This window comes from Triturus cristatus, chromosome 11, assembly GCF_964204655.1.
Source record: "Triturus cristatus chromosome 11, aTriCri1.1, whole genome shotgun sequence".
Taxonomy (NCBI): Eukaryota; Metazoa; Chordata; class Amphibia; order Caudata; family Salamandridae; genus Triturus; species Triturus cristatus.
Genome location: NC_140594.1, coordinates 889,512,666 through 889,533,818, shown reverse-complemented (window position 1 = coordinate 889,533,818; position 21,153 = coordinate 889,512,666). Strand labels below are relative to the sequence as shown.

Here is a 21,153-nt window from a genome sequence, read left to right as displayed (position 1 = left end):
TCTTTAGACCTATTTCCCTCAACTCGAGTTCTAAGGTGTCATGGTCAACTGTGTTGAACGCTGCACTCAGATCAAGGAGTATGATAGCTGCTGCTCCCTCTGTATCAAGAATTCTTTTTACCTCCTCCGTTACCAACAATAGAGCCGATTCCGTACTGTTTTGGAAGGAATCCATTCTGGGTGGGGTCAAGGAGCATATTTTCATCTAGATGCTGGAAAAGGTGCGGATAGATACGCTTCTCTAGGACTTTTCCTAGGGCTGGGAGCAAGGAAATAAGTCTATAGTTACCTGGCAATGCAGGGTGAAGGTTTGGCTTTTTTAACAGCGACTTGACCCACAGCATGTTTCAATTCTCAGGGAACTAAGCTTGTGGAGATGGAGAGGTTTAGTAATTCAAAAATGGTTGGAAAGATTTCTTGGCTTCGCTTCAAGAAAATATGTGGGTGTGGTGGACCAGGTCCAGATGTGAGCCCGAAACAGGACCAGAAATGTCTCTTTAGTGATTAGGTGGAAGCTGTGGAAACTGTTTCTTTTCGCCAGGGTCAGTGTCTGGTTTCAGTGGGTCTTCTCTGCCCTTATGGAGTTCACTGTAAACGGAGGGCACTTTATTTTGGAAGGAGGCTGCAAGTTCAATGCAGTGTCCCTCTGGGCTACTAGGCAGAGAATGTTCTTAATCTGAAAGAAACACTTAGTTATAGATTCCTTACCTTAGAATTACCTCCAGGCGTCCGACTGGATCTGGAAAGTTTTTTATCAGCGGTACCCCTGCGCGTCGCAAGGTGGCGTTGGTCGACTTCGCATACGTCGTTGGCATCGTGGTCGCCGGGATGACGTCGCTGTAGCTACATAGACACCGCCCTCGCGCCCTGACGTCGGTTCTTTCTTTTTCCGCGCCAGCAAGCGCAGATCCGGAGAGAGTGATACCCCAGTCACTTTTTGACAGATCAATTTTACGAAGCGATGCATGCCATCTTTGGGTAGCCCGATTCCGCAGGCATGCCTTTGGGCCCCGTGGACTTGGCTGGGGGCCCTGGGCCTTCGACACTGGCGGTTCCGGCCTCTGCACCGTAGGGCCCCCTTGGCTCCAGGCCTGGACCCGGATCGGAGCCTTTCGACCTTATGGCACCTCCCCCGGCGCCGTTTCCGCCGGCACTGTCTGCAATCTGTGTCTGCTGAGTCCCCAGCTGACGCCGGCCCGGCCTCCTCCTCGAGGTAGACACAGAGCTGGACAGGCATCGACCGACGCCGGATCCGGCGCCGACGGGTACATTTGTACCCCTGTTCTACCCTGGCTCTTTGAGACCAGATTGGCAGCCAGAGGAGAGTAAGGAGGGCTGGGAGGGGTCTGGAGACCCTTTAACCGACCAGTCAGGGTATGAACCGGACTGGAGAGAGGAACTGGGTGAAGCCAGTGGTCTGGATATCTCACCCGACCTTGGCATGTTGTCTCCTCCTACCGTGGCTACGGAGGAGAGTGCGTCCTACGCAGTGGTGTTGCTTAGGGCGGCCGAGGCTCTCCACCTCGAGCTACCTACGGTAGCGGTCAGGACTAACCTCCTGACAGAGGTGCTTCAACCGGCAGCAAGCTCTTCGGAGCCCCTGCTGCGGTTTAACCAAGCCCTTAGAGACATCCTTTTGGGCACCTGGTCCAGGCCCAACACAGTGGCTCCTGTGGATAGGATGATTGCCCGATGCGACCGCCCGGCCCCGGGCGACCACACTTTTCTCTCCCACACCCCACCCCTGGGAGCCTGGTGGTCCAAGCCTCCACCTCCAAGGGCGCATTCCCTACTTCTCCAGCTGATAGGGAATCCAAAAAGCTGGACCATCTTGGGAAGATGTTTTCTTCCTCCAGCTTGGGACTGCGGTCGGTAAACACCGCATGTCTATTGGGCCGTTGCACCCACTCCGTGTGGGACATGGTTGCGCAAGTTCTGCCTCAGTGCCCGGAGGAGGCCCGGGCCGTACTCTCGCAGGGAGTTGCCGAAGGGAGAGACGCAGCAAAGTTTACCATCTGCTGTGGGCTGCATACCACCGACTCACTAGGCAGGACAATTTCCAAGTCGGTAGCCCTTTGACGCAACGCCTGGTTGAGGTCGACTGTTTTTTCAGGGGATGTCCAATCCACTGTTATGAACATGCCCTTTGATGTCCGTCGCCTATTCGGCGACAAGGCAGAAAAACGCACTGGAGCGCTTTAAGGACTATCGGGCTACGACCAGGTACATGGGCCTCTCCACCACCCGCCCTGCGCAGTCTGCCTTGAGTGGCTATGGAAGGGGTGCCACTCCATGTCCCGCCCAGAGCCACAGGCCGGCGCAAGCTGTTCAGCCCCAGCGCGGCCGGGGGCGTGGGAACCACCGCCGTGTTTCTGGGGGCCAGCGGGCAAGCCAGTCCACCACAGCCCCCTCTGCAGCAGCCTCCAAACCTTCCTAGTCAGACCTTTCAGGGCCACCAAACGCCAGTGGGCGGCAGGATTCGCCATCACCTCCCCCACTGGCGCACCATCCGGTCGGACAAGTGGGTTATGCAAATAGTCCGAAACGGCTACCCCCTCCCCTTCGAGACTACTCCTCCCGCCATGCCGCCTCAGTACCATCGCATGTCGAAGGATCATCTGGCCCTTCTCCAACGGGAAGTTTTGGCACTCTTGGCCAAGGGGGCCATTGCGTGAGTTCCTGTCCCAGAAGTAGGTCGTGGTTGCTATTCCCATTACTTTCTTGTGCCCAAGAAGATCAAAGGACTGCGTCCTATCTTGGCTCTCTGGAACATCAACTGCTTCCTCCGGAAGGAGAAGTTCAAAATGTTGACATTGGCTCTGGGCCGGTCTGCCCTCGACTCTGGAGACATGATGGTAGTGTTGGACTTGCGGAACGCTTGTTTTCACATCTCCGTCCTGCCGGCCCACTGGCGTTAACTGCGGTTCACGGTAGGCCACAAGCACTTTCAGTCTACAGTGCTTCCCTTGGCCTTACCAACGCCCCTCGGGTGTTCACAAAAATGATGGCAGTGGTCGCAGCTCATCTGCGCAGATCAGGGGTTCCAGTCTTCCCCCTATCTCGACGACTGGCTGTTGAAGGTGGGCTCGCCCCAGGCTGTCATCTCCCTCCTCCAGACTACGGCCGACCTCCTGTATTTGCTGGGGTTTCCATCAACGTGCCGAAGTCGCACCTGATTCCCTCTCAGAAGGTCCTTTTCATCAGGGCGGTTCTGGACACGACGCAGTTTCGGGTCTATCCTCCCAAACAGCGAGTCTGGGATATTCGGCCTATGATTCCGATCTTTCAGCCTCTATCCTGGTTTTCGGTCAGGATGAACCTCCGGCTACTGGGCCTGATGTCTTCCTGAATCCTGCTGGTGGACCAATCTAGATGGCATATGCAGGCTCTGCAGTTGGACCTGAAGTTCCAGTGGGCACAACATCAGAGGAGCCTGTCCGATTGCGTGCAGATCTCGGAAGGCATTACACACCAATTGCAGTGGTGGCTAACGAACCAGGATTGGGTCGGCGGCAGGTCACTCTCCCTTCCTCAACCAGTGTTCACAATGGCGACCGATGCATAACTTCTGGGATGGGGCAACCACATGGGGAGGCGGAGATCAGAGGCCTCTGGAGCTTCGGGTGATTCGTCTTGCACTCAAGGCATTCCTTTCTTCTGTCCGGGGAAGAGTAGTGCACGGACCACACCACCACCATGTGGTACTGCAACAAACAAGGCAGGGTGGGGTTGTGGACCCTATGTCAGGAGGCCCTCCGCCTCTGGACATGGCTGGAACATCAAGGCATATCTCTGGTGGTTCAACACCCGGCAGTTTCCCTGAATGCCAGGGCGGACGAACTCAGCCGCAGGTGCATGATGGATCACCAATGGCGTCTTCACTCGGTGGTGGTGCAAGGTCTCTTTCAGCAGTGGGGAGAGCCTTGGTTAGATCTATTCACCACCGAAGAGAACGCGTAATGTCAGCAGTTCTGTGCGTCGGAATTTCCAATGCGGCACTTGCTAGCCAACGCTTTTTGTCGCAAGTGGAGTTGCGGTTTTCAATACGCCTTTCCGCCTATACCACTTTTGCCCAGAGTGCAGAAGATCAAGCGCGACCGGGCCCAAGTCATTCTTGTGGCTCCGGACTGGGCACAAAAGAGTATGGTATCCCAAGCTGCTCAACATGGCCATCGATCCTCCAATCAGACTGCCTCTTGGGGAGGATCTTCTGTCGCAGCAGCAGGGGACGGTCCTCCAACCGAACATGTCCAGCCTCCACCTCCTTGCATGGAGATTAAGCGGCGGCAGTTGACATTGTTTGACCTGCCTCCTGAAGTCTGTGATATTATCTTGGCAGCCAGGCGTCCCTCCACTAAGATGGTATACGCCTGCAGATGGAACAAATTTGTGGCATGGTGCACAGCAAAGGTTGTGGATCCCCTTTCTGCCCCTCTTTCTTTGGTTCTCTTGTTCCTCCTTTCTTTGGCCCAGTAGGGCTCTGCTCTGGGCACTCTTAAAGGCTATCTCTCACCCATTTCAGCCGTTCTTCGGCTTCCTGATCAGCCTTCTCTTTTCCAAGTCCCCTGTTGTAAATCGCTTCCTTAAGGGCATTACTCATCTCTTTCTTCCTGTTCCCTTCGTAATACCTCAGTGGGACTTGAACTTGGTTCTTACCTACCTTATATGCGCTCCCTTTGAGCCACTACATAACTGTCTTCTTAGGCTTCTTACTTTGAAAACTGCCTTTCTGGTGGCCATCACCTCTGCGTGCAGGGTGAGTGAGCTACAGGTTCTTTCTTCCAAACCTCCCTTTCTAGCTGTCCATCCGGACAAGGTCGTCCTTAGAACTAGACCTTTCTTTCTTCCAAAGTGATTACTTCTTTCCACATTGGCCAAACCATCACTTTGCCCACCTACTTTCCGCCTCCACATCCTTCAAAAGAGTAAGAGAGGCTCCACCATCTTGATCCAAAACGTGCGCTTTCCTTCTACTTGGATCGCACCAGACAATTCCGGGTGGACGACCAGCTCTTTGTTGGTTACGTAGGTGCTAAGAAAGGTCGGGCCATGCACAAACAGACCATCTCTAGGTGGGGTCGGTCTGTGCATCAAAGCCTGCTATTCTTTGGCAAAGAAGGAGCCTCCAGTGGGACTGCGCGCCCATTCCACCAGGGCGACGGCAGCTACCACTGCTTTGGGACGAGGAGTCCCCCTAAATTACATCTGTCAGGCAGCTACATGGGCATCGCTGCACATGTTCACCAAACACTACTGCCTGGACAGCCAAGTCTGGAGAGAAGGATTCTTCGTCCGTTCTCTTTGCCAGGACTTTGATGTGAACTTAGTTCGCAGACCCACCTCCAGGGTTGGTATTGCTGGGGTATCTATTCTAAGATAAGGAATCTATTACTGTTTCTTTCAGATCAACAAGTTACTTAACTTTGGTAACGATATATTTGTAAGATACATAGGTTAGTTATAGATTACTTACCGCCCCACCCATCCTCCCCGTTCTGCGGACTGACTTCTAGGGTTAAGGACTTCCTTTCAGGGCCCTAGTTTTGTGCACCAGTGGTCAGTGTCTTGCATGGCTCTGCGCTTCTGGCGTGGAAAGTCGTGTACAGAACTGACGTCAGTGCGCGAGGGTGGTGTCTTTGTAGCTACCGCAATGTCATCTCAGCGACCATGATGCCAACGACTAACGTGGAGTCGACCGATTCCACCTTCCGACGTGCAGGGGTACTGCTGACGGAAACCTTTCCGGATCCAGTCTGACGCCTGGAAGTAATTCTAAGGTAAGTAATCTATAACTAACCTATGTTTCTTACAGATTTATTGTTACTGAACGTAAGAAACTTGTTCTTTAAGCGTATTAAGGAATTTTACAATCCGGAACAGCTCCCTCGAAGCAATGGCTGCCCTGACCAGTAAGTCTTCGTAGTATGCAGCTTTAATCTTTTTTATCTCTTTATGGTGAGATTCAGTAGCCCGATGGGCAGCTTTCGCATTATCATCATATTCTAGTCTCCACTTTCTATCCAACCTTTTTTATTTAGATTAAGTGCTCATTGAACAATTGGGAAGATTTTTCTTTACTCCCCTTTTCTTTTTTTAGAGTGGTAATGTGGATTATATCTTCAAGGGAGTTATTAAACCACTTATTTACTGTACCATTTGCAGCTACAGAGTCATTTCCTAACACCGGTCTAGTGTTATCAAGTACCGATAGCCAGGTCTCTTTCAGTTTAGACCAGATCTGACCTTGGCTCGGAGTCTTCTTGGCGTCTACCCCTAAGGAGGGACCCTCCAAGGTGATTGAAATGAGGGCATGATCGGCGCAGGCCATTGGACGGATACTCCACTTTAAAGTAGGCTCATTGCTAAAGAGTGGGTCTATAAGGTAACCTTTAACATGAGTGAGTTCGTTCATCCTTTGTGTTAGAAGTATACCATCTAGATCTTGTAGAATATTTGAGACATGGGGGTTGGTAATTTCCTCAATGTGAATATTGAATTCCCCTAACAAAGTGACGTTAGCTTTTTCAGTGACAAGACTGGTCATTATGTCTGGCAGAGTTTCCCGCAACCTTACTCAAGGACCCGGGGTGGGGGGCGATAAACTAAAATCCCCGAGAAGGAAAAGGTGGGGGAGAGATTTATAGTAAAGCCCACTTACTCCAGTATTGGAGCCTTTCATAGATTCACATGCCTGAATCATTCCCCGTCGTCGAGACGGGAGTCTCCGGTACATAAAAAAGCTTTGCTTAGTATCATAGCAAACAGAAAAAAGGCCTAGGCCCATTTTCCTTTGCAACCCATAACCTTCGTTATGTAAAAAAGGACTAAACCAGTCCCTGAGCCAATCAGAGCCTCTCACCCTCTAGAACACTCCTGAGAGAACCTTCTGCCCTCAGATTTTCTACCGCACGTTGTGCTAGGGAGTCTCCTTTGAGCTCTGCTCAAATTCTACAGTTGGTTTTAGATTGAGGTGATTTTTTCTACTGAAATTTCTACATCATCTAGGAGAATGGCTGATAAAGAAAAGAAAGGCTTGTTTAGGGCCTGTGCCACCTGCTCAAAGAAGAGATTATATACTGATGATCCTCATAAGGACTGTATATACTGCCTTTACCCACACCACCAGGCGAAGGAGTGTAAGGTATGTCGCACCTTTTCTAATAAGACTTTAAGGGATCGTGAAGGCAGACTGCTAATTTGGCTCCAAAAACTTAAAACCAGGAAGGACGTCGTGTCTAGTGACAGTGAGGAGGCGTCAAATGTTTCAAGGAGATCTCAGAAGAGAGGCAGATCTCCTCAGGCTCATACCTCAGGGGAGAAACCTGAGAAGGCTCTTAAAAAGACCACTGCTGGGTCTTCAGAGCGCAGTCCCTCAAAATCTCCTAAAACTAAAGAAAAGGAGAGCAAGGGTCATGCTTCAGGGGTGGAACAGCCAAAGAAAACAAGTTCTGAGCCTTCAAAATCACCCCTTAAAATTAAACATGCGCTTAAAAAGCCAGCGTCTACTTCACCTGAGGAGAAATTAGGAAAATCTACATCGTCGACGGGATCGTCGACGAAGAAGGTAGCGTCGTCGACGACGAGGAGTGAAGTAAAAGTCATTATTAAGCCTGTACTCTCGTCGACGATGGCATCGTCGACGGCAGTGTCGACGACGAGAGCGCCGACGGCGACGGCAATGACGACGACGACGACAACTACAGCGTCGACGGCACCGTCGACGACGGTGACAACTACATCGTCGACGGCGGCAACGACGACTATGTCTACAGCGTCGACGACGGCATCGACGACGACGATGTCGACGGCGGTTAAAATGGCAATCTCGTCGACGGGCTCGTCGACGAGGGAAAAAACCCCGGAAAAGCGGGGTTTTGACAGGAAAAGAAGGATTACCCCGGATATTACGTCTCCTAGTAAGGTAACGCCTCTGGTTCCATCCCATTTATTGGAAGAAGAAGATTCGCAGGAAGAGGATAATGAGGGCCCGTTTGGCTATGCAAGTAGCCCCTCTCAGTTGCACGTTAAATGTCAGGAGGATGACTGGGAGGATGAGTATGGGGGTTATCAGGACCCCCCCCGACAACATGAACAGGAAGAGATGGTGAGTGTTCCAGCTTCTCTTCTGACGGATTTGCAGTTCATGTTGGATGATTACAAGAAGAGGCATACTTTGCCTCAGTCTACCCAAAGGATGCCAGTGGCTCCGGCGCACTCTGTGCCATGTACACCACTGCGAAGACAGGAGATACCGGTTCCGCGGCCACTAACACCTTTGCCACAGCCGGCTCTGGACACTTCTGAGGATGAAGAGCAGGAGGAAGGGGAGATAACAGATCCTAGTAAGGAATGGGATGAGTATTTGATTCCGTCCCCTTCATCTCCGTCACCAAGACCTGTGGATTCCCCTCCGGAGGACATTGGAGGGTTCCATAATCTGATGGAAAGAGCCGCGCAGAGATTTGCGCTCAGTATGTCATCAGATAAAGCAGAATGCTTTTTATATGATTTTAAAGAACCGTTTCGCAAGACTGTTAGATCTCTTCCAATTGTGAGTCATCTATGGGAGGAAGGTCTCAAAGTAATGGAGACGCCGGCAACGGTTACTCCAGTGCTGGCTAGGCTGGACAAAAAAATACAAAGCGCCTTCCGATGCTCCGGCTTGTTTATTAGGTCACCCCAAACCGGACTCGGTTATAACTCAAGCGGCGCAGCAAAAGTCGAGGAATCCCTCTGCTCCAATTTCCACGCCACCGGATAGAGAGGGTAGGCGCTTGGATAATGCAGGAAAAAGGTTTTCGTCCATGTCTGCTCTTCTGGTTAAGGCAGCAAATGCACTAGCCATCCTGGGCAGGTATGATAGGCAGATGTGGTGCGACCTATCACCATACATTGATAGCATACCTGAAGCGGACAGACAAGAGGCTAGAAAAATCCTCCAGGAGGGTGAAAGGACTTCGGCTGAAGTCATAGATTGTGCAATGGACATTGCGACCACGGCCTTCAGATCTCTGGGAGGAGCGGCGGTTTTGCGCAGACAAGGATGGTTGAGAGCAACATCTTTTAGGCCTGAAGTCCAGAATAAGATCTTGGATCTTCCGTTCAATGGGGAAGATCTGTTCGGAAAACATGTGGATGAGGCCTTACAGAGTATAAAAAAGGATACGGAAACAGCGAAATCTCTGGGAACATTGCAGTATAGGAAAGTTCCTTTTCGTGGCTCACGTGGTAGGGGCCAGCCCTCTTATAGAGGGGGTTATCAACAAGGCCGTTATTCTTCCTACTCCACATCATCTCAACCATATCGTCAACAACAATATTCACAAAGAGGAGGTTTCACAAAATCTACTCCTAGAGGTCGAGGAGGTCGTCAAGGGAAAGACACCACCCGAAGACAATGACATTCTGGTGACACTTACTCCTCATATGTCACATATTCCCCTGGGTGGAAGAATTTCCTATCATCATCAAAATTGGCAGCAGATAACGACGGACCAATGGGTCCTCCAGATAATTCAATTCGGTCATACTCTAGAATTTCTGGAAAGCCCCCCTTGTTCACCTCCAAGATTTCAAGAGGTCAAGTATTTGCATCAGATGCGTCAAGAAATTCGGACAATGCTCCGAAAGGGAGCAATAGAACCGGTACCGAATTCCCAGAAAGGAAGGGGATTTTATTCCCGGTTTTTTCTGATCAAGAAAAACATTCTTCAATGGCGCCCCATTTTGGATCTCAGATCCCTAAATACTTACCTCAAGGATCAGACCTTCAGAATGATTTCCCTCCAGGATATTCTGCTGCTGTTAAACCCAGAGGATTATATGACCAAACTGGATTTACGGGATGCATATTTCCATATTCCAATCCATCCTTCACACAGGCAGTACCTTCGGTTCGTGGTGGCCGAAGATCATTACCAATTCAGGGTGCTTCCTTTTGGTCTGAAATCGGCCCCGAGGATTTTTACAAAATGTCTGGCTCCAGTGGCAGCGGTACTAAGGAGACAGAAACACCAAGTGTTTCCTTACCTCGACGACTGGCTAGTCAAGGCTCCATCGAAAGCGTCAGCCCAGTTGTCAACAGAGGCTTGCATAGAACTATTTGCCAGTTTAGGCCTCACTCTAAACGAGGAGAAGTCGACTCTACAACCTTCAAGAAATATAACTTTCTTGGGAGCGATTCTGGATACGGAGGTAAACAGAGCGTTCCCCTCCGAGGAGAGACAGCGCGGAATAATATCTCTATCCCAGGCGTTTATAAAAAGAAAGTCTCTTTCAGTACGCAGGTACAAGTCTTTGCTGGGAACGATGTCATCTTGCATTCCCCTCGTACCTTGCTGCAGACTACGGATGCGTCCGTTACAAGAGCAATTGGATCTTCAGTGGCATCAAGCGACAGGATCCTTCGAGGATATAATCAAAGTGACGCCGATCATGGTCCACGCGGCGACATGGTGGACCCGAAAACGAAACATCTCACAGGGTCTTTCTTTCCTGACTCAGCCAGCTCCATTGGTCATTACAACAGATGCATCCTTGGAAGGATGGGGAGCATTCCTTCAGGATCTGCAGGTCAGCGGTCGTTGGAAAGCGGACGAACAACAATTGCATATCAACCTTTTGGAGCTCAGAGCCGTCCGCTTAGCATTGTTAGCGTTCCTGCCAAGGATTCAAGGTGCAGCCGTGTTGGTAAGAACAGACAACACAACAGCAATGCACTATTTGAACAAACAGGGAGGCACAAGATCTCTCTCCCTGTCTCGGGAAGCCCAGTGGATATGGGAATGGGCTCTACGACACGAAGTATCCATTACAGCGGAACATCTTCCAGGGGACCAGAACACCAAAGCGGATACTCTAAGCAGACTAAAGTCTGTCTGTCACGATTGGGAAATCGACAACGGGATTTTGGACAACATCTTCCAGAAATGGGGAACTCCAATAGTAGATCTTTTTGCGACAAGGGAGAACAGAAAATGCCGGTTCTTCGCAAGCTGGCTTCCCCAACGGGGATCTTGGGGGAATGCGTTTTTGATGGCATGGTCAGGCATCTTTGCCTACGCCTTTCCTCCAATTCCCCTCCTGCCGCGGGTTCTTATGAAGATCAAGAAAGAACCATGCAGGTTAATCCTGATAGCTCCGTGGTGGCCCAGACAGCATTGGTTTGCAGAGCTTCTTCTACTGTCAGAGGAGCGCCCGATTTGCCTGCAGCCGATACCGTCTCTGCTGACAATGTTCCAGGGGGAAGTGCTGCATCCGGATCCGAAATCTCTGCAGTTAGCAGCCTGGCTCCTGAATACCGTGAATTTCAACATCTGAATATCCCTACGGAGTGCAGAGAGATTCTATCTAGAGCTAGAGCGGATAGTACAAACAAGACATATCGGATGAAATGGAAAAGGTTCTGTTTATGGTGCAAAAGGTCTAACATTCATCCGCTGCTTTCAGAAGCTCACGAGATTATTCCATACCTCTTGCTTTTGGCTAAGTCTGGTTTGGCGCATGCGTCTATAAAAGTACATCTAGCTGCAATTTCACGCTTTAGAAGAACGGCCTCTGGTCCATCTCTGTGGTCTGCTAGAGTCATCAAGCAGTTTATGAAAGGTCTGTTCCGAGTTTTTCCTCCAATAAAACCACCGCCACCTCTCTGGCAATTGAATGTCGTTCTTTCCCAGTTGATGAAACAGCCCTTTGAACCAATTCACAGGGCGGAACTGAAATTTCTTTCCTGGAAAGTTGCGCTTCTCATTGCACTCACTTCAGCCAGGAGAGTGGGAGAAATTCAGGCTCTCACGATCCAAGAGCCGTTCTTGCAGTTCAAGGAGGACAGGATAATACTCAGGACTAATCCAAGATTCATCCCTAAGGTTCCAACTGACTTTCATTTGAACGAACCTTTAATTCTCAAAAGATTTTTTCCACAACCATCAACAGCGGCGGAAAGAGCTCTCCACTCGCTGGATGTCCAGCGTTGTTTGAAATTCTATTTGCTGAAAACTAAGCCTTTCCGCAAGTCTTCACAGCTTTTTGTGGCCTACAGCGCACCCAGAAAGGGTTTCCCTTTGTCAAAGAGAGGAATTGCCAGATGGATATCAAGTGCCATAGGGTATTGTCATCAGGCAGCTGGCCGACCTTTGAATGCACGAGTCCGGGCTCATTCTACAAGAGCAGTCTCCACCTCTACTGCTCTATTTGCAGGAGTACCGATCCAGGATATCTGCAGGGCGGCGACCTGGACGAGTACACACACCTTCACCAGGCATTACTGCTTGGATGCAGCCACAGAGAGAGATGTGGCAGTGGGAGAAGCGGTGCTGAGGAACCTTATCCAGTAACGGTGAGCCTTCTTTACCATCCCTCCTTCCTTTGTTATGTACGTTGGCACATTTTATGGTTGTTTATTGTATTACCATTTGCAAAGAAATTTTGAGAGGTGGAATTTGGTTTACAGATACCATTTTTATCACACTGTATATGTTTCCTGGATTCACTTTCTAGGTAACAAAAAATGTGCATTTATTTACTGCTCGCTATTCTGATTCAGGCATGTGAATCTATGAAAGGCTCCAATACTGGAGTAAGAAAACAAGTTACTTACCTGTAACTGTAGTTCTCCAGTATTGGACCTTTCATAGATTCACATGCAACCCACCCTCCTCCCCTGAGAGGCTCACCTCGGATTTAGCACAAAGAGTGTTATTGCACAAGTGCACGAAAATCTGAGGGCAGAAGGTTCTCTCAGGAGTGTTCTAGAGGGTGAGAGGCTCTGATTGGCTCAGGGACTGGTTTAGTCCTTTTTTACATAACGAAGGTTATGGGTTGCAAAGGAAAATGGGCCTAGGCCTTTTTTCTGTTTGCTATGATACTAAGCAAAGCTTTTTTATGTACCGGAGACTCCCGTCTCGACGACGGGGAATGATTCAGGCATGTGAATCTATGAAAGGTCCAATACTGGAGAACTACAGTTACAGGTAAGTAACTTGTTTTCTTTTTCACAATCCGGATTGGCAAGCGGACTGTATAAGCATTTATAAGTATCTTTTAAAATGATGCCAAATCCTTCACCCTTTTTCTTTGAGCCATCTCTCCTGAAGATGTAGTATCCTGGGGGGAGTGCCTGTTTAACAGGTGTAGAGCAGTCGTGTATTCGTCTGTTAGAAACGGGGCATCGAACTGTTTATCCTCTATTAGTGTAGACTGCTCATACTTGTGACATGGGAGGAGCTACACAACATATATAAACCCAACAGCCAATGGATTGCCTAGTCAGTTCAATTGCTATATGGAAATATTCGACTTTTCACTTTATGTTCAATAGTTTAGTGCCAGCAATACCTTACAAGTTATTGTGCAGTCCCATCTGATTTAAGAGCACATTGCTTTCTTTAACTTAACCAACATTTCCACTCCAGATTTGTTTACGAAAGAACATCAGTGTATTGTGTATGGGGCAACTTACAACACTACAGGGTCGATTCACAAATTGCATATTATAGTACTAAAAAATAATAGTCAAAAATGTACATGCAGAGTTTCCGACTTCACCTCTCTTTCTTTGTCGAGATCTCCGCTCAGACTGCAGAGTCTCTGCACAGAAGTATAGGATTTAATAGTGAATGTGGGAGGGATAGGCCGGAAAAAGGGCATACTTACTATTAAACGGGATGAGGTTAGTGAAGTGAGGAGGGGCTTGGGGTCAGGGAAGGGTTTAAGAAGGGATGTCACCCACCCACAAAAGAATAAGCCCATTGCTATTCTCAAAATGTACATCTAAAGTTGCTATTGCCTCAATAAAAACAGTGGTGAGTCCATCTCTAAACATGACCAAACACTGGTACTGCAACACTCTCCCATAGAAGATAATGGAGTCAGGGACTTAAAATAAAGCTTCATAGGAAATGAGGTTACATTTTAATATTTAAAATATTTTAAAATATGGTGACTTGCAATCTAATGCATGACATTTATTTCACTGATTCATTTTTAAAATAATTGAACTAGTAAATAAATAGAATCGAATTGTAACATTTGTATACAAATATTTTCAAATAAATAGATCATTTCAAAACAATAATAATGCACGTTTTAACCATTATCGTTTAAAATATAAGTTCTGGAAAAGTATAGTCCTAAATGCTGAAGATTCACATAACCAGGTTTTCAACACTTGCAACGCACCTGGTAAAGAGAGGAGTGATTGTTATAAACTCCAACACCAACCATCTGCATCAGAAACTCGTTACAACAACAACCAATAACAGCCAGGCTGACCACATAAAAAAGTAACTCCAACACGTAAACTCTTTTCCTGCTGTCACTTTATTGGTGAATACCTTTGTTGGTTTCCTCTTGCTTTGAGGAGTAGAAGGAGACGGAGGGTTTACAGGCAGAGGATTAACATGTTTGATATGTCTGGGAATGTTAATTCTAGATACCACTTAACACCTGATGTGATCCTGGACATGGTTGCACAGAACTAGAGGTGGAACCACCAACAGCCCACTCCCATGTTGTCCAAGCAGAGCCTATGTCAAAATACTAGCTGTACTGCATGTTATGACTACTGGATCTTTCCAGTAGTCATCAGAGGATCTCCTATGACAATGTTGACATCTCACAGGCAATCCAGTCCCAATGTTTGCTTCAGGGTACTGAGATGCATCAACAGAAGAGTGCACCAGTTTATAACCATGCCACAATCACTGAGGGGACTGGGGAAAGAAAAGGGTTGCAAGAGAATTTTATGTTTTTGCACGCTTCCCTTGTGTGCTAGGTGCCGTTGACCGCACCCATGTGGCACATCAGCCACATCACCACACCTTTTCCGCAACAGTTACAGCTGGCACTCCATCAGCTTGCAGGCTGTCTACCATGCCGTGGGCTGTTTCCATGAAGTGCATGCAACCGTTCTTGGAAGCATCCACGGCAGCTTAATTTTCTGACAGTAGCCTCTGCATGTGATTTGGTTGCTGGGACGTTTAGTGACATGTGGCTTATTGGTAAGAAACACCTCACACTGGACCTGCTTTTTTATCAGTGTGCCTTCTCGACACTAATCGATATTTGCTACAAGATTAAGAAGCATGATTTTGGCACACGCTACATGTACGTAGGCATACATAATGTAGTACAATTTGAATAGAAGTCCCTTTCTTAAAAACATGTTGTTGTTTTTTACAGGCGATGCCGGATATGCTCTCTCCCCTTCTCCTCACACCTTAGAGACGTCCAACCACAGTATCTCGACAGAGGTACAATAAGGGGACATATACGTAGACAGGTGAAACCCCAAAACCGGTCCTAGGATGCTAGTTTCCGGTCCAGGGAGGACCTGGCTTGGCAGTTCGGGCTGGACTGTTCCCATGAGGCACAGGGTCAAGACTGATTTGCATATGGCCAGGTCTAAACTGGGGTGGCATGGTGAGCAAAAGAATGATGGATTTAATTAACCCAGATCTCTTGACTGGGGGTGAATGTTTTGATTTGTTCTGCATTCCGTCCATCAATTGTGTGTCTTTTGCTTTCTCGCTCTAAGTGCGCCAGGTATGCCCAGACGTGGGTCCTGGGCTCACTGTGCCACTGGAATCGAGCTATCCTGGCTGAAGAGGGTTGACACCCCAAAACCGGTCCTAGGATGCTTGTTTCCGGTCCAGGGAGGACCTGGCTTGGCAGTTCGGGCTGGACTGTTCCCATGAGGCACAGGGTCAAGACTGATTTGCATATGGCCATGTCTAAACTGGGGTGGTATGGTGAGCAAAATAATGATGGATTTAACCCAGATCTCTTGACTGGGGGTGAATGTTTTGATTTGTTCTGCATTCCGTCCATCAATTGTGTGTCTTTCACATACATAGACGCACTATTATTGAACGCTCATTACGCCTTCTCAAATTGTGCTTCAAATGTCCTGACCATACACTGGGGTGCTGGTGTACTCACAAAATGTATGCAAGATTGTTGTACCCTGCCTTATGTTCCATTACATCACCATACAACAGGTCTTGCCTATAGATCTCGGCCTTGATCAATGTCCACATACAGATCACTCAGGGAGGTTACAGAACACAGGTCAGGGTCTGCAGGATCAGTTTCTCAGCTCATATTTCTCTTCAGCTGCTATTTTGATTACTGTGCTTATGTGGTTAGACAGTCTTTCAAAGATGAAAGTTTGGACAGCTAACATACTCTCCATAAATACCATCCGGAGTCAACTCGGTTTACTTTGCATAATGTCATCAACTAACATGCTATGCTCAAGGTTAAAAAAAGTTGACTGTTCGTTTTCGTCAACATTGCTACACTTATCCTGAGTAACATGCAACCATTTTATTTCACATATTACACATGTTTTAGGGAAAAGTTACAAAAAGCATAACTTAACGCACATTTAATAGATACATGAACCGATTATGATGTGAATTTGTTACTATCTCACTTTGAGATTTGTGTTGGTACATGTTTGCTGTCGCACTCCCACATGTGGAGCCTCCCCTGCATGTGTGGAGGAAGTTCTCCTCTGCACGCAGTGCGGAGACTCCGCGGGCAAATTTCCGCCTACCACTAATAAACAGGAAATGACATATAGGAAGTGGAAGTCTGCCAAAATCTGTCCTTTCATGTAGGAATCATGCTTCAGTCTTTCTCCTGACTTATTTTGCATAAAGAACCTCCAACTCATGTGCATTCTTTTTTTCCTCCCACGTGTAGCCATCTTTTCTGCATTTTTCTCTTCACTTTTGTTCCTGCCAGGAGCCCTGATCTCCACTATATTGCTGACCTCTTCCATGTTCCTCTTGCAGTGAGGTTGTGGCTCTCATACCTATAAGAATATGTAAGCAATCCATACTCATTTTTTTTTTTTTTTGTACATTGTCTTTGATCCGTCTGCAGGAAATCCTTCTCCCATATCCATTACTGTTTCTCTTTCCCATATTGCTTGTACTCATTGCTGCAGGTGCTTACAATGTCAATCTTAACTTTTTCTTGTTCGTTAACTGTCTTCTGCTGTGCTCCATGCCCTTTAGCAGTCTTTTCACTTACACTGGATATATTGGCCCATTTTTAAATGGAAAGATTGAATTGCTGGAGAGAAGCCATGATTCAATAGTTGGTCTTATACATGCACCCTTGTTATCCTGCTGCCCCAAGCAAGTCGATAATTTGCCTGTCTGAACAGGTGGTGCAACCAGCAGTATCCATTATTGAAGCTGTTTTTGAGCCTATTAATGTAGCCGTATCAGAAGCACTAGAACGTTCAATATTGTTCCATCTTGCTTTGCTTCAGTAGTGAAATAAATTATTGCTTTTACAGTGGTTAATGCTGCACATTCTTTCTACAATGGGACAACAACTCTGCCAATCTCGGAAGAAGATAGAACTCCACGAAAAAGAATAAGCAAAACACTCAATATGACCACAAACCCAGAGGAAAAAAGGAAAATTATTGGTGACACCTTTGTGAAGGTACTTTTCAAATATTTTTTGTGAACCCTGTAAAATGTTCGCAATTTTATGTGTGTTAATTAGCTTTTGCAAATTTATTTGTTGAATATATTTTTGAGTACCTTCTTTGCTCAGAATTGATCCAGTTAGGTTTTGCATGAAGCCCTTTTAGGATCTTTTTCTGGTCATTGAAAGGTTTTCAATGGTAGTCAAGACACATTGCTTATTAAAAGATATGGTGCTAAGAATTGGCACACGTGGTTGAAAGCCAATCCCAATGGTACACACGCACATTTTTATTATCCTTTCAACTAGTGCACATTCTTTAAAAAAAAAAAATTCCAGTGGGCATTTATACCGTTACCGGTTTTTTTCCTAGGTTCTGTGACTTCATCAATGGCTTAAAATTACACCATAAACATACTTAGTCTATGCAATATTGCCCTATACATCATAGTTTACTTTTACCAATGGCGCACTGTAAATTCAAATTTCACATAACCTATTATAATACATACATGTTTTCCTTGGTTTCAAATCTATTGCTCATGAGACTAAAATCTCCTAGTTTTTCAGTGCACAGGGAAATCTTCAAAATATCTTTTGTGTGCCACAATCTGAGCTATCTAGAACAGTGTACTTCCAAGCACATTTTTTCAGGAGTCCTGAATTTGAAATATTTATGTTCTAATGTTTCTATCTGAAAGAGACACGTTAGTGATAGGTTCCTTACCTTAGAATATCCTCAGGCGTCAGACTGAATCCGGAAAGCTTTCTGTAGCAGTACCCCTGCACGTCAGTAGGTGGCGTCGTGCGGCTCCACATCCGTCACTTTGTGTCGTAAGCGCAGAGATGACGTCACAGAGACTACTTAGGTGCCACCCATGTGCGCTGAAGTCAGTTCTTTCTTTTTCCGCGCCAGCAAGCGCAGATCTGGATAGACCACGTACCGTAGTCACTTTTTGACTACTCTTTTGAGAATTTTTGTCACTCCTTTTTTCTCCTGGTGCATGTAGGGATGCCTGGCTTTGTCTTGTGGGGCCTGCCATCGCAACATGTCGGTGGCGGATCCCCATGATGTTTGCCTCTACTGCCTGGAGACCGACCATGACCCCCAGTCCTGCAGGGACTGTCGAGCCATGGCCCCGAAGGCCTTGAGGGAGCGACGCCGGAAGCTGCTAGAGGTCTGGTACTAGTCCCAACGCCGCTCCAGGTCCAGGGACCGTTCCCGGGACCGCTTGCGGGGCCGCAGTTGTTGCTCCTCGGGCTCCAAGTCTTCGCCCTCAGATACCGGCAAGCCACGTCCTAAAAAGAAGTCGAAGAAGCGTGTTCGCTCTCCGACGTCCACCTGTTGGTCCTCGGATGCAGACGAGGGGGACAGGGGTTCTGCCCCTGCGGCTCCCTTGGAGCCTGGGAGACCTGCGGCCTTCCCGCCTTACCCGGGTCCTTCGGCGATTCCCGAACAGGTGCAAGAGTTTCTTGCCACCATGGACTGCCTTTTTAGGCCTCGCGCTTCCGCCGGCACCTTCGGGTCCCGTGTCCAGACCCTGTTGGCTCCGCCGGCGAATCGAACTTCGGCGCCACAGAATTCTACGCCGTTGGCTCTGGCCCAGGCGCCACAAGGTCCAGCGCTGCCGGCTCCGGCCCCAGCGCCGCCCTCGGCTCTGCCTCTGGCGCCACAGTGGGTGCCGTTCGTTCAACCCTTGCCCCGGTTCCAGGACCATTTCGTTCCTACCTGGGATCCGCATTGGGAGACGGCGCAGTTTCCGGCGCCGTATGTCCCTTCTCCGGCTAGGCCGCCGCGACCGGTTCCTTCGGCAACGAAGGTGGAGGATGACTGGGAGGGGTCCTCGGACCCTTTTGCCTGTCAATGTGACTCCGAGCAGGACTGGGTGGATGATCTGGAGGATGCCGGCAAACTTGATGTCTCTTCTGACACGGGGTTTGCCTCTCCCCCACCTACGATGGAGGAGGGCGCTTCCTACACAATGGTGCTCCGTCGGGCTGCTGAGGTCCTCAACCTCGATCTTCCTACGGTGGCCCTCAAAACTAACCTCCTCACCGAGGTGCCCCAGACGGCGTCTACTTCGTCGGAGCCACTGCTTCCCTTCAATGACGGGAGGATCTTCTGTCGCAGCAGCAGGGTACGGTCCTCCACCCGAACCTATCCAGCCTCCACCTCCATGCGTGGGGATTGAGCGGCGACAGTTGACAGCTTTCGATCTTCCTCCCGGAGTCTATGATGTCATTCTGGCAGCCAGGCATCCCTCCACTAAAATGGTATACGCCTGCAGGAGGAACAAGTTTGTGGCATGGTGCACAGCAAAGGCTGTGGATCCCCTTTCTGCCCCTCGTTCTGAAGTTCTTCTGTTCCTTCTTTCTTTTACCCAGCAGGGCTCTGCTCTGGGCACTATCAAAGGTTATCTTTCGGCCATCTCCACCTTTTTGAGGCTTCCAGATCAGCCTTCTCTTTTTAAGTCCCCCGTTTTCCTACCGGCATTGCGCACACGTTTCCTCCCATGCCGTTCATCATGTCTCAATGGGACTTGAATCTCGTTTTGATCTATCTGATGTGTGCTCCTTTCGAGCCCCTTCATACCTGCCCTTTGCGTCTTCTTACTCTTAAGACTGCTTTCCTGGTCGCTATCACCTTTGCCAGAAGAGTGAGTAAGCTTCAGGCTTTTTCTTCCAAACCTCCTTTTCTTTCTGTTCATCCGGACAAGGTGGTGTTAAGGACCCGTCCTTCTTTTTTGCCAAAGGTGGTTACGCCCTTCCACATCGGGCAGACCATCACTTTGCCTACCTTCTTTCCGCATCCTTCAAGGGAGGTAGAGAGGCTCCACCGCCTGGACCCAAAACGTGCGCTTGCATTCTATCTATACAGCAGTTCCGGGAGGATGATCAGCTTTTTGTTGGCTACGTGGGCGCTAAAAAAGGTCGAGCTGTGCACAAACGGACCATCTCTGGGTGGGTCGTTCTGTGCATCAAAGCAAGTTTACTCCTTGGCTAAGAAGGAGCCTCCTGCGGGGCTACGTGCCCATTCTACCAGGGCAACTGCAGCTACTACTGCCTTGGGACGTGGCGTCCCCTTGCAGGACATTTGTCAGGCAGCAACGTGGGCCTCGCTGCACACGTTTACCAAGCATTGCTGCCTTGATGGTCCGGAGAGACTGCTTCTTTGGCCGTTCTGTTCTCCGTGACTTTCTGCTGTAATCTATTCGAAAACCCACAACCGGGGTTGGTATTGCTGGGGTATCTATTCTAAGGTAAGGAATCTATCACTAACGTGTCTCTTTCAGACGCACAATTTACTACTTTTGTAACAATATATCTGTAAGAGACATTAGTTAGTGATAGATTCCTTACCGCCCCACCCATCCTCCCCGTTCTGCGAATTGATTCTAGGGTTAAGGTCATCCCTTTAAGGGCCCTAGTTTCATGGCACCAGTGGTCAGTTTCTTGCATGGCTCTGCGTTCCTGGCGCGGAAAGTCATGTACAGAACTGACGTCAGCGCGCATGGGTGGCTCCTAAGCAGTCTCCGTGATGTCATCTCGGCGCTTGCGACGCTAGTGACGGACGCGGAGCCGCACGACGCCACCTACTGATGCTCAGGGGTACTGCTACAGAAAGCTTTCCGGATCCAGTCTGAGGCCTGGGGATATTCTAAGATAAGGAATCTATCACTAACTAATGTCTCTTACAGATATATC

General features: G+C 48.5%; 1 protein-coding gene across 2 annotated transcripts in view; it reads left to right on the top strand.

The window, feature by feature from the left end:
* GMPS (guanosine monophosphate synthase) overlaps positions 1-21,153 on the top strand; it is a 591,203-nt gene that overhangs the window by 270,106 nt on the left and 299,944 nt on the right. For both annotated transcript variants that reach the window (XM_085634772.1, XM_085634773.1), the window contains one exon: positions 17,312-17,463. In XM_085634772.1, the coding sequence (XP_085490898.1) occupies positions 17,312-17,463 (152 nt within the window). The remainder of the gene's footprint in view (positions 1-17,311; positions 17,464-21,153) is intronic.